This window comes from Bombus huntii, chromosome 9 (assembly GCF_024542735.1).
Source record: "Bombus huntii isolate Logan2020A chromosome 9, iyBomHunt1.1, whole genome shotgun sequence".
Taxonomy (NCBI): Eukaryota; Metazoa; Arthropoda; class Insecta; order Hymenoptera; family Apidae; genus Bombus; species Bombus huntii.
Genome location: NC_066246.1, coordinates 5,807,311 through 5,821,641, shown reverse-complemented (window position 1 = coordinate 5,821,641; position 14,331 = coordinate 5,807,311). Strand labels below are relative to the sequence as shown.

Here is a 14,331-nt window from a genome sequence, read left to right as displayed (position 1 = left end):
CTCCAGTTCGCGTGTGTTTCTTCGCGTGTCGTTTCTCCTGTTCCCGATGATACTTCAATGGATTCTTTTAGCTCGAGAGTACAGATCTCCGCCTTTCCGCTTGAGAAAGAAAAATCTAGGCGACGGATGGAGGTATATCTTCGATACCTGCCGGCGTTCGAAACAGCAGATTTATCTAGCTCTTATCAAACGCGCCGAACGATCCGTAGTGCGCGCACACGGGGATAAAGTAGCGAGAATATCACCAAGGAAAGAGAGAGCACACGGTTCGAGATTCGAACCCTCGCTGGCAGTGCTTGTGGGAGAGCCGACCCCCGGTGGGAGTCGTTCTTAACAACCGGGATTCGATGTCACGAACAACCGCGATATTTCGTTGTCGTGGTCTATGTTTGCTCGAATAATTTGTTACGTCGTTTCTGGACTGGAGGTAGCGACTCGCTAACTGGCCACTGATCGAGACCCGATCTAGCCATTTACCGAGGAAGGTATAGTTTCAGATTTACATTCCTAAATATCTTTGTTGCCTGATGATTCTTTACCTTTAAACCACGAGTGACGTCGGGCATCTGCTTCGTGAAATCAGTTGTAAGAGTTGCAAGAATTAGCGATTGACCAGTTAACGCGACACTACTGCACTTGTGACTTCTTAGTCTACCAAGTAAGTATTCAGGTTAGAGTAGGTTGGAATCGAGAGGTGATTTTAATGCGAACCCCGGGAATTAATCTCCAAGCGACCCATTAACCTAATCGTACCGTAAACGATCGCTGGGATCGTCGAGATCCAGTCTCGAGCGAATTCTAGGACACGCATTGTCCTGGATCGGAACACAAACGTTTGGTTCTAGCACCGGATTCGAACGCATCAATCTCTGGTCACGGCGGCTTATCCGATCAAACGGTGAAACGAAGATCGAGGTGATCGATAAGAACCGGACAGATCAGTGTCTTGACGAGATCGAGCCACTTTCATCGACGAAGAATCGAAGCCAATAATCTAACGATCGAGAGAGCTCGAACAGTAACGGGAATAATTCGCCGAGAATTCGAAAAGATTCCTCGTAATTCAGATTAGACCCAAGATCGAAATTAGCGACGATTAGCGTAGACGACCGATCAGCTTGGGTTCAAGCTGTCCTTAAAGTCCTCCTAAGATATGGAACGTTCAGTCTTCTGCTGATACAACGTTCTCTCGTCGCCTCGGCATCGAGAACACAAGGCAAACAAAGGTCCCTGATATTCTTATGCCTCTTCTATGATATGATTTACCTTTACCATAGCTCGCAACTTCGATTGGAATGGAGGGAACCTCCAATAGATCCATCTAATCCATACAGATCCATAGAATCCAAAGCCGATATCTAAACGCAACTTCGACCCGTAATCTGAACAAATCTCGCAACGTAACTGAATAACGTTAACCTCTCCGATTCAAACTCTTCCGAGCGATCTCCGCGAGAGAAAAAGACTCGGCACGAGTGGTGAAAGAACTCACCAAAAAACGAGGATGGAGCAATAAGGTGGAACGACCTTGGAACCGATAATCTCGATCACGGGTCAAGCTGAAAGGAACGAACGGTCCGGTGGAATCGCTGTCCCGAGCTCGGCTCACACCCTTGTCTCGTTGTAGGGGCTGGAGGAGCTGGCACCCTGGCGACGTTGCCGATCGCTGTCGCCGGGCACGTTAAACGCGACATTGGGCACCGTGATGGGGTCAACCGGCTGATAATGGGACTGCACCGGCTGCCCGCTCGGCTGCGATTGGTGAGAGTGGGAGGAAGACGAGGGTGGACCCTCGCTTATGGAGGTCGTCGAGGCGAGAATACGGCGACCGCGTACCTGGTAACGTTGGGGGTAGCAGCGGCCGCAGCAGGCATGCAGCAGGCCGCCCCTCGAGGCAGTGCTGTGCGCGGGGGAGGTCAGGGGCGACGGCGAGCCCGGCCTCTTCGGGGCACCATTGTAGGGTACCTCCATCTCCACGAACTCGCGATCCTGCAACAAAAAAGTTCGTCGTTTCCTTGGTATTCTGCAGAACTAATATGTGTGAGCAATATTTCGTTGTATAACGTAGGTTGAATGTCGAATGAGAGAAACACGGTACGATCGGGAGAAGACGGAGAGGAGGCAGGATTGTGTTTAAAAATAAGTAGAAAACAGGCATGATAGAAATATCGTTTGTAGCGTGGGTGTGAGAATTCGCGTGAACGAGTGATTGAGTATCGGGCGCGTGTTTCGGCTAGAAGATGGACACAAGCGACGAGCGATTGAGAGAATGCAGGTGCAGATTTAGCTGAACGTAGCAAGAACGTGCGTTGTGAAATGTGTCTTGTGAATTCTGAAATCTTTAGCAGCTACGATGGAAAAACGAGAGAATCTTCTGTGAGAATCGGTAAAGAGTTGAAAGAATGATCGTACGTTTACACCGTTGTTGCGCTATTCCTGCCCCATGGTTCGGTATAATTCTCGTTACTTCGTATTTAATACATGAAAACGTAACGTTAACATGCTATTCCCCCTTCGTGTTGGAACAATAAGAGAATAGACTCGTCTATTTAATGTAGCGCCGCAAGTTTTTTTAGATCAAGGATAGAGTTTTCTAGGTTTGCTCGAAGCTACATATACACCAGGCAGGATAGAGCCGCTGCCGGTAAGTTTACAGCCTCGTAATTTGCCGTCGAAAGTTTCGATCCTCCTTGTTTCAACTTTTATAATTCACGACGCGCGTTCCATCGATATCTCGTTACCTATAAATTCCACGGATCCCCTTTCCACGCAAATTCGTAATCCTATATTTTCTCTAGTCCTCAAATGAACGTTACTTGCCTTGTTTGGAAGTCGCATCCGTTCTAAATCGGATGCTCACGCGATTAACTAGATTATGCACGTCGCTACATAACGTTACGTGATACCATACAGTATGTGAATTGTGTATCATGCTCGTTATATATATTATACTTCCTTTCATTAAGGAAAATCCACTTTTCTTAAAAATGTTTACTCCCGTCAAAGTTGTTCGTCGTGACGAACAGATTGTACGCGCTGCCGTGTAACCACAGTAGATCGGGAACGTGACTTGTCAGACAACCGCGTGCTGTTCGAGCTACGCTGTTCGTTCGCCTTGAATGCATCCATTATGCTACGAGGGAACTCGCTGTTCTTTTCAACGTTAATATAACGCAATTACTGCAGTATTAGTTCAGATCCCCTCTTGCTCCATATAATTTACAAACTAATAATATTAAATTAACGAGTTACAAGTTGTGCATTATAGATTCCATCTTCGCAATTTTGTAATTTTTCGTCGTATATAGGATAATCCGATAATTTCTAATTCATGAAATTTCGTTTGTTCCATTAACAAACTTGTTAATATTATGCCAGGGTATTTATTAATATTTGTTGATTAAGACACTTGTAAATTGTGGCTTGTAAAATTTCCCTAATAATAAAGTGCGATCCTAATAATAAAGTGCGACGCAATATCGTTGTAATTTCAATAATAGAGGTCTACGTTCCCGAGCATTGTACCATTAAGAAATACGATGCTAGTGAATCACAATAGCGTCACCGCCGCGAAATCGCAACGACGTCGTATCGTTCTTCTCCGGCGGACTTTAGGTGGAAGTTTGAAAAGTAACTTAGAATGGACAATAAAACGTAGTAGAGGTAGGAAAAGAAATAGAGAGCACGGAGAAAAATAGTTCTGAGAGCAAACGTGGCGAACGTGTTCGCGTGTTGACGCAGAGGAATCGCGCCGAGGACATTTCCAACGAGTGCCATTGTTGCCGGCCAAACTTCGGCCCGCCGAGTATTGCTGAGATCATGTCGCAAGTTGTTTCTCCGCTCGAATTACATAGCCAGAGGGAAAGCACGCATTTACGCGAACGCTCGTTGTTAGCCGCGTGTCCTGGTTATTTCCGTTAGGATTTCGGCCGCAATCACGACGGAAATGCACACCTCGAACTACGAGCCGAAGCTCCGTGACGACTTCATCAACGTTCCAAGTTACTCACAGGTTAATGAGATTGAGTTAAAAAGCCCTAGATACGAGTGAACTATAAATCTCTAAGGGCACTCGTGGGATTTATTGATAATCGATCGGTTAAGGATAGAATGAAAAAAGGGCTAATCAACTTGAAGCAAGCGTCTATAAAGTTCAATCGCAAAAATAGAGCAGTTCGTAACCTCGTAGTGAGAATCGATCGAGAACGATAGAGAATCTGTCGCACGAGTGTCTGACCTAGGTTCGAACCGAGGTTCGAAAAGGCCCATTTCAGCTCCTCTCCGAGTGGTTTTCCAGAAGAGATCGCGCGGTTGTTCGATTGCACGAGATCGAATCTTCTCCGCGTAGGTGAAAAGAGGTTGACTCACGCGGAATTGACGTCGAGATCGCTCGATAACCTCTCGTTTCTTTCTATTCTCCGACTCTCCCTACGTATTACCGTCGTGGAAACGTTTCATCCATCGTTCACGATAGAGATTGAACGATCGGGTGTCGAAACCTTTAACGTCTTTCGCGTGCAAGAACCGATGTCGCAGAATGAAAACTCGTGCATCTCGGTTCTCGTTCCACCTGATGTTCGTCCTTCGCGTTACTGGCATTCTCTTTGCGAAAAATCGATAACACGATGCGTTTGCGTCGATAAATTCTAGTTAAAAGGTCAGATCGACCAAGCACGTTACCGTTGTCCAGCGGAGGCGAAAGTTAAAACGTCCAAGAAGACGCATAGCATCAGCTTTGAAATGGCTATTGCGAGCAGATGGTCTGTATGCGATCGTTATCTACGACGTGCATTCGCACGGTATTCCTTTTCGGTGCACCGAACGTATCTATTGATTGGCGTTTCCTTGTCGATAGACGGTCTATCGACTAAACGAGCGAGGAAACGTGCCGACGATTTCGAATCTAACATTAGCGAGTCTCGCGATGAAAAGCCACGAGATGGCTGCGTTAACATTCGTATGCACGTTCGCGTCGTTCGATAACGCGCAGCCCGTTGCAAATATTTAAATTTCATGAATCGCAACTAGTTGTGACGGATCGTACGCGACCCGAAAAATTCGGATTATTTTACGCGGATAGCGGGAGAACAGAAAGGCAGATGTTTATTCCTGCAGCGAGGCGTGAAAAATATTCCGCACGTCGGCTATAACGAAGGCTAGGGAGAAAATGGGCTAAAAGGGATGAGGAAAACGAGGAAAAAGGAACGAAAAAGGACTGTACTCGTGAACGAGGCAGACTACCGCGGACCTACCGCAGCTTTATTCGCGTCTGTATTTCCGAATAGACTAGCGTCTCTGTCGTTTCCCGGATTAAACTCGTCCTTATCGCGTCAGAGCCTCTTATTTTCGTCCCCGTGAGCATCAGCCGAGCGTAGAAATAAAACGAGCCGTTCCACGGGGGGCTGGATATCCAACCGACAAAACATACCCTTTAACTTGCACCTTCCATTATTTTCCCCGAAGGATCTCGTCTATACGTCTTTCGATAGAAGGAAATGCGATTGGTCTGTGGATCGACGAATGCGCGAATCTGGTGGCGACTCAAAGAAAATCCTTCGTCGGAATTCTTTGGACAGGCCCAGTACCTCGGACAGATTCGTTCGTTAGTGGAAGACGAGCCAGCCGGATGATAGGAGAAATTGCGAGTGGCTATTGATCAAGACTTTGAGCGTCTCGATGAGAACGTTTGAGATAGACAGCCGAGGGAAACGCGGTTGTGTGTGTTTCCCAACTTTGTTTCAAAGCGACAACTTAGACGGTTCTTTGTCACATACTGGAGCAAGGATACGTGCTCCACTTTGATCAACGGACAAAAGGGAGCTGTGGTTCGGCAAGGTAATACCACGCTTTGTCCGATCAATCTCTTCTTGTGTCTCTACTCGATTCGTAAGAAAGCTCAGATGCAAAGAAAAAACAGACTTTCTGTCTGTTTGCGAAGTCGGAGCGTGATGGCCGGTTAGGGGAAACGATCGTTTCGCAAGCTGACGAGATTCTGGATTATTAAACGACTAAGAATAAGATTCAAATTATCGGAGAACGAGTGCGTTTAACGACGAAAAGCGAAGAACTTTTAGCTTTAGGGAAGCTTAATTAATACACGATGAGTAGCCGAGTAGCCGAGGAAAAAGTTTGCTCCGAGTTTACCGAGAATACTAAACTAACTATCATTCATTCGACTTCCAGCTTGATGAATATAAATTACAGTTGGTCGAACTGCTTGCAACGCTATCATTTTTCCGTGGTTAGGCTATTTTCGTTGGAAAATCAACGGCACGAAGATTATTAACTCGGATCGAGTGGAACTTTGATCCTCGAATCTAAACGATTCACAACATCGCTGTGATTTTCACCGGACGTACCTCCGTCGGAAAAATATACAATTTCCATGGAGAATAACGTCAGATAGTGGAAGAACGCCGGCCTCTATAAACAGCATGGTGGCGTTATTTTTGTTACGTAAAGGTCGTAAAGGTGGTTATAAACGCAACTGACCTCTCCAAGATAGTGACGCGTGTCATGACACCATTTTCGAGGGCTACCAATTGCATCTTCTATTTAACGCAGCCATTGATCTAAATGTCGCGGGATTCAGCTGCGCGCGTTTAAATATAAATTAAACAAATTTCCGCGCCCCACGGCTCGCCTCGTTTCCCGCGCACAATCGCGTTTAATGGATCGGAATCGGCGCAGGATTTCGCTTTCCGATCCAACTGCTCGACAACGATCCAGCCAAATTGCAGAACGGTTCCGTCCCTTTCAAATTCAATTGCATTTTGAAAAGTTGAATCCTCCTTCTAAAAATGTCGCGCTATTCGACTTCGAACGGAAACATAATACGTAAGATAAATAACTCTTTCGCGGAGGGTGGAAACTTTATTTTCTCTCAACTGAACGAATTATTAATTAAATTTAATTTATACAGGGTGGTTGGTAATTTATGGTACAAGCGGAAAGGGGGTGGTTCTACGCGAAAAAAGAAGTCGAAAATATAGAATAAACAATTTTTGTTTAATTTTTCCATCGAGACAACGAGCCGTACCGAGCGAAAATTCAAAGTCGATTTTCTCGAAAACAAAGCCTCAAACGAAAAATTTTTATTCTATGTTTCCGACTTCGTTTTTCGCGTAGAATCACCCCCTTTCCGCTTTTACCACCAGTTACCAACCACCTTGTATATAAATTAATTAAACTTCATTAAACGTTAGTTATCTATAAAAAAAATCGGCATTTGCAAGGGATGGTATAAAACAAAAATGAATCTATTTCGCTAGATTAAACACGTATTCTATTCGGCGTCTACCGAACTTCTCGTATCTTTGCAGAAATTTAAACCGCGCTGAGAAAAGGGTACAAATTTCGTTTGACCGTGTGGTGAAGTCGATCGCGGGCGGCAAGTGCTGGCGAAAACACGTACGTGCAACGGGCGACACCATTTTAGAAATGCAGCGACCGCAAGACGCAGTCAGAATGGATATGCATTCCCTGCTTAATAGAGGCGGTGATCAGCGTTCGTAAATTCAGCCGGGCCATCCTCGTGCCCCATAAATAACTCGCCACGCCGCTCGACCTGACCCCGGCACGCCGCGCACTTGTCGCCATTTTATAGATGTTCCTAGCACAATTCGAACCTTCCATCCTATTTCGTAGGACAGCCGTTCGCTTTCGTGTATGACAGAATCTGGATAATCGATCTGCGAGGGGAACGCGAGTTTACTCGCCGATTTTCATCATTAATTCGAAGATGACAGCTTAGACACGCTTGCAGTTTTCGCTAAAACGAATTTAGTCGACCTCTTTATGGACAGTTTGAAAACTACCACTCGTCCAAGTATAATTTCCCAGTATAAATTGCGTTTGAGATCGAACACGAAGTTGTTTTCGTATAACGAGAAGAATATTTTGTAATTGAAGTTTCGGCGATGTTGATTCAGTGCCAAGAGCAACGAAAAAGTTTCACCGACGAGTGTTTAGACCCGAGAAACGTTTTGCGCTTTTTACACGCGATTATTTGCCAATTCTTGGGATTCCCCGGGAAAAAGTATTTCCACGGTAAAGAGATTCCTTTGACGCGAGGACCAGACAAATTTTCATGGAATTAAGGATAAAGAGATTCGAAGTGCAGGCAGAGGAACCGTGGACGAGCGTGAATACGGCAAGAAGAAGAGACGTCTGCTGAATATCCGGCTTTGCGTATGCATTGCTCGACACTGAAAAACGGCGACATGGCTGGGCTACTTGTGAATTTAATATCGTCCAGCTGGAAATAAGCGTACTGGAAAGGACCGGCTTTCCGAGAATAAAGAAAATAGAGTGGATCGGGAACCGGGGAAAAGGAAAAATTGAAGTAAACGGACAAACACGAAGACCGTGACCCAAACTCGACGAAATTTTTCTCCAGATCGATCATTTCTTCGCGAGAACACGTTTCCTCGTGTTCGAGATGAAACGGGTTCCCTGTTCGAGGAAAGGCTCTTGCTGCAACTATTCTCGTCTCAATTTTCTTTCGCAAACTGCTGACTCGGTGAACAGGAAGAGGTACACAGGCCGGACTTTATCAAATTCTTCTTGTTCGTCGTCGAACGAAGACGAATAAATAAAAGAAACGAGTATCCGTACATGATATTACAATTTACTTCAAGAAGTTTAAAACTCGCAACAGACTCGCATAAGGGATCGTCGCTCGCAGTTATAGTCTCTTATCGTTGGCGTTAAAACACTTGAATCTTTTTATGTGTTAAAAAAATGTACGAAGTCCGATGCTAATCTGATGAATAAAAGTTGCTTCTAAAAAGAAGTATTTAATGTTTTATTCACTATGATACTTAATTAGTTTCCCTGAACATTAACAAGATTATAATTAGAAGGGTTTCATAATGTTGTTGCAGAAAGAATGTTAACTTGTCCGAAAAGGATGACTTAACAGGTTCCAGTGAGTTAAGAAAGTTCTAACGAAACACGAATGAGTTTAAAAGCGAAAACAGGTCTGTTTTCGAGAAGTTTAGCAGGAGGAACGACAACGCTTTCTTCCTCGAACGCTTGCGTCCGCTCGTGCCATGCGGATCGGAAAATCCGATGCGGCTACGCTATTGTTGGATCTCTTTAACGCCGTTTTCCGACTATAATTAGTCCCCGGGTCTCGGGATGACGTCTCGCCCCGACGACTTCGATTCCCGAAGAGATTCGATCGAGGCCGACCACGACCCGGAAGAAATCAATACGCCGACACGACGACACCGATTGGCCGCGTCTGATGCTCACGAGCTGCGCAACACACGCGACCGCCTCGAAAGATCTTCAACGGAGATCGTTTGCCTGCCTTCTCCTTACGATTCCGTGAGAGAACAACGTCGTTATGGTACCAAGGAATGCGTCCAGATCGCACACACGCTACCTCAAGTCTGGTCTCGCTATGTGCACGACGTGAAACCAGGATCGAACTCGCCGAGGGAATCTCATTTCGCTGAGTGATGGAGCTCGTAATCATCGACATTGTTTTTTGAAACGAGCTCCTTTGTAACAGTAAGGGCAAGAGCAGTTCAACTCCGTCCCACTTAGAATTCCCTTTTGTTAGACGGCGGCGGAGGCATCGCTGACGCCTGAAACATCCCTTTTTTATTCTTTTTATTCATAACTGTCATCCTATTACCTTCAGAAGCGATTCATCCAGCTGGCGTGAAAACAAAGGAACGAATATTCGCGAGATCCATGTACTCTCACGATTCTCCGACGTGTTAAAAACAACCGCCCGCAGATGGAAAAAGGAGAACATGCTACAATACATTCAGACGTCAATTTCGCGTCATTATCGGGTTCCAACAAAGTCCTTTTTCGCTCGTAATATCCAGTCCCATGAAATGAAGACTCTACCGATTCTCAGATGGCAAAACGAAGCCCACGGTAGATTCAGACTACCGATACAGACGTCTAACAGCACGATCTATCGGCCGAAGTGCCGGTTCGTGAAAGGTCATCGCATCGTCGAAAGGTGAAACGCGTTCTTGTTATCTGTTGACGTGTATCACGTGGCACGTCGTCCATGCACATTCTTTTGCGAAGCTTGGTCGCAAAGACGTTTCAAGGATATCGTGGAAACGTATCGGTTAACAATTATAGGGACACGAGTGAGCAACGATTGGGATTCGATACCAGGAAAAATAAGTATACGTCGGAGGAGGGCATGCACGGTATCCTTAAGTGGATTAAACCAGAGAAAAAGTTTCGATGGAAAACACTGAAGCGAAGAAGAATCGTGAAAGACGATGACACGATCGAGAAAGTGGCAATTGTACCGCGTAATATTCGTCCGACTCGTCGTCTCTTTACCTTGCGGATTTACTCTGTTAGAAACTTTGTATTTATCCAACGATACTGGTACGTTCCACATTCCAAATAACAATGTTCCAACTTAGTTTAAACCGAGCCGAAAGTTACATCTCGGACTCTGCGGACTCGTTGCCTATTCTCGTGCAAACGCATTAATCATTTCTGCGGAGAGTTTTGACAACAACAAGCTTCAGCAGGCCAGGTAAATCGGATGAAAGATTTAAATACGACGAAGGGAAATGTAAATATCATCGGGCGATCTTGCAGAATTTTAAACAGTCGCGCGGTTTTTCCAATTCTAGAAGGATACTCGAGAAGATAAGCAGGTCTAAGATTCCCCAAAGAGAAGAGAGAGGAAAAAGAAAAGGATTCGCAAGGTCGGTTAAAATGGCTGCTAAACGCCGGCAGGAAGTGGAGATCGCGTAGACGCGACAGAAGGCAGCAGGAAGTGGAGCGACGCTCCCTCGGGCCGTATGCGCGATTTTCTTCGCGACTTGACAAAAGCCGCCGGAATCGCGCTTCTTTCTGGGTTAAGTACATCCAGCAGGAAGAAGTCTGAGAAGGTCTGAGACCATCGTAGCGAAAGCATCGTCGAAATAGGACCAACATGATTGAGAGCTGATAAAGAATCAAAACGATGAGACGACACGATACAAGAAGATCTCGAGAGAAAACTAGACGAGGATGGCTGCTATAACGTACGAGTTATCGACATCGGCTTCCATTTCGTTCCTCCTAAAATAATAGAATCGAACGGATCGTTGGGACGAGCGGTTGCTCTTGATTTTGTAAAATGTGCATACTCCTTGATACGGATAACCCCGGGACAACTTGCAATTAACGGAATTTCCGCGGAAATTCAGGCTCCAGTGACCATCGAGACGAAGTTCCGATTTTCAGTACGCCAACTGACCTATTTATCAGGCTTTCGGCATTTGGTTTCGGGACCAGCGCCATGGAAACATTCCCGTTAACGGATGGCCGAAAGGCCGATGCTGAATTTGGATATTCCGTTAAGTATCATCGAAACGTTAACTAAAACCTACCGAGTAAACAATCCGATCTCGTAAAATATTAAATCGCGATGTTCGTGGAAACGGAGTTCGCCGGTAGATTAAAATTCAGATGAAACGGTTTAGGATTCACCTGCAGCTCGCACCAAGAACTGTTAATCGTTAATTTCGATTTTGCATTTACACTTGGCATTTGCATTTTGGCCAGAGATTTCGTAGACGTTGCATTTGTCTGCAGGCGAGACCTGAAACTGAAGGCTTCGGTCCCCACTGTTTCCATTTATATTGCACGATGTTTCGCTTGGCTGATCAAACTGATGATTCAACTCGGAAGTTCTAATCCGAATGCTCGACCCGGAAGAGTTCACCGGATGTCGTTTAATTCGATTGGCCAACCCTCAACGCCAGGTATCCCCCGAAGAAGCAGACGTCTAGGGAATTACGTCGGGCCAAAATGCAAATGCCAAGTGCAAATGCAAAATCGAAAGGCGATTGTTCATGCCGGAAAGCCGATATCAAAATACATCTCACCATCGTGAAAGTTTGAAACACAAAAGATGACGATTCGCTTATTATCGAACTCGCTACGGTCTATCCTATCGCTAAAACGATAACACGACGAAATAAAAAGGGCATCCAAATTATTATCACGGTCTGAAATTCACGGAAACGACAACAAAGGAGTATCTGCCGGCGTTCGCTACACACGGTGGCTGTGTATCTGTCTCAACGACACCCGAGGCCTATTCTCTGTTTATGTGTGTGCGCGCGGGTAAGCTGGGCGCCGCACTCGATGGGTGGCACGGTATCCCTCGTGTACAAGTGCTGTGCTAAAATTGGACGCGAACAGAGGGGGTTTATTCAAATTACTCCGCAGCGCACGGACTCTTGGATTCGAGGCAGGCGACGTTGGTTCGCGCCCGAGAATGAACCGGCGCTTAGATAGCGCGACATTTCCCCCGTTTCGCAACTGATGCCGCGAAATTAAACAAGCGGCCGTCTACCAGGTTTAATGAAGCGAACGTTTCTGCGTCGATGACGAGAAGCTCCCCCTTTCAAGCAGCGATATTCGTCCCTTCTCTTCCAAGCTTGAACTTCAACGTTACGACAGCGTATAGCGTTTCGCTTTTAGTTTGTTTCTTCCTCTCGACAGGCGTCCTGGCTCATTTCGAAAGAGTTACAGAGCCGACACTTTGCTAACTATGCGCTATCGTGACATAAAGGAGACTGGGCTTGACCGAGCTAATGTTACGAGAAGCGGTTTACTACTCAGATTTATAACTCGTCGGCAAAACATATTTCCTTTGCCGTCAGAGAAACGTTATTACGTCATGAGAATCTTCGTAAGCGAGAGTCAGGACAGAGGTAGATAAAATGTTAATCGAATGATAAAGCTGAGGAGAGAGAGTAGCCAAGTCAGGAACTTGGGGGTCAGAGACTAAGGGTAACTGGTGTAAATGATTTTCAAAGACTCACCGTGGTCTTCTCTAAACAACGAAGTAGATGATGATGTTGCAGTTCGAAAATATCCTCCTCCTTGTAGTTGTCGTCCAGTTGAAGGCCGCTCTCCTGCGCGGCCAGTCGGGCCTCAGCCGCCTTCTTTTTGCTCACGAAGGCCGCTCCGCTCGACGCTTTCGCGATCCTGATTCGTGCCAATCTGGCTTTCTGCAACGAAAAAGAAGCAACGTTATTCGCAGAATTCCATAAGCGAGCTTCGAATAGTTCCATCGTTTTGTCTTGTCGCGTGGCTGAATCCATTGATAAAATCGGAACCGGAAACGCCGAGAAAAACAATTAGACATTGCCAAAATATCGAAAAACATCCAAAACATCCGGTGTGTTCACGGTCAACCTAGTTTCGGTAAAGATTTGGAAAGAAATCAAAATTTGGGGGAAAGAAGAAGGAAGCGAAGGGCTGAAAGGCGATCCTTCGGAAAACGAGCGTTGAAGGGAAGAATTCGGTCAAAGAGAAACGAAGTCGCGTGTCTTTCCAGGTCGAGTGAAATTGTCTCGCGCGTGACAATGGAGAAACAGACGGCGGTGTTGCTGCGTTGGAAATCCGCCCGGTGAAATCGCGACGACGACGACGACGACGACAACGGAAAACGCGTCAGTTTCACTCGCTTCGGGAACGCGAATCCGCGCGCAGAAGAAGTCATTAGAGTAACAACGACGCATTGTCCCTGTCTGTTTTCTTTTTTCTCCTTTCTCCGTCGTTCCCCCGAGGCGTCTCCTGCTTGCCGCCGACGCTCGGTCAATTAAGCTTTTAGCGAGGATTTTCCGCGAGAAATTACCGTGTGCACACTATTCAAATGCGGCAAATACGCGACGGCGATCCGAAGTTTTAAACGCGTCCACGCCCATTTCCGCAACGATTATGCCCTAACCGCTGGATTTTCGCTTCCTCCGCAGTTCTACGAGACCTTGTTCAAACAGCCATTTCCACAAACAACTTTTTCAATGTACAAAAAGCAACGGATCGATGAAATTGCCTTTCTCCTCCTTTCTTCCCCACGCTCAATTATAAGGTATATTTTGCGGATAAACAAGTACTTGTTGTACGATAACGACCATTGCATTCGGCCCTTATCGAAATTGCGTTCGATACATAAATTGCAGAATGATTTGCAGCAACCTTGTTACCAGTTATTGCATCCTAGTCATAAGAATCCAGACACTTTTAAGGGAGCTAATATAAGTAAAAGCCTTCGGCAATAAACTCCACAGCCAACGAGAAGCCTTCTGTTTCCGATCAAACAAATCAGAAAAAACATACAGCTACTTGTCATCCTTTAGATTGACGAATAATCATTCGTTAAAGTTAGAATCCAGAAGTAAACTTTACTACATCGCGAATCCTCCAAACTAATCTCCAAGATTAATATCAATAATCTCCTATGACTTTCCGACTACGATGAATCAAATTTTTTATCAAGAGAACAACGTTCTTTTAGTCGTCAAAAACCGTCGAGGTATCCTGAATGTGGCAGTATTT

The 14,331-nt window shown here is 45.6% G+C and overlaps 1 protein-coding gene across 14 annotated transcripts in view; it reads right to left on the bottom strand.

Annotated features, from left to right (window-relative positions):
* Positions 1–14,331, bottom strand: part of LOC126869278 (potassium voltage-gated channel protein Shal) — a 116,166-nt gene that overhangs the window by 46,893 nt on the left and 54,942 nt on the right. For all 14 annotated transcript variants that reach the window (XR_007690881.1, XR_007690885.1, XR_007690878.1 and 11 more), the window contains exons 3-4: positions 12,813–13,001; positions 1,837–1,989 (exon numbers count right to left, since the gene is read on the bottom strand). Coding sequence is in view for 5 of the 14 variants with exons in the window: in XM_050625596.1 (XP_050481553.1) it covers positions 1,837–1,989; positions 12,813–13,001 (342 nt within the window). In the remaining 9 variants the exon portion in view is untranslated. The remainder of the gene's footprint in view (positions 1–1,836; positions 1,990–12,812; positions 13,002–14,331) is intronic.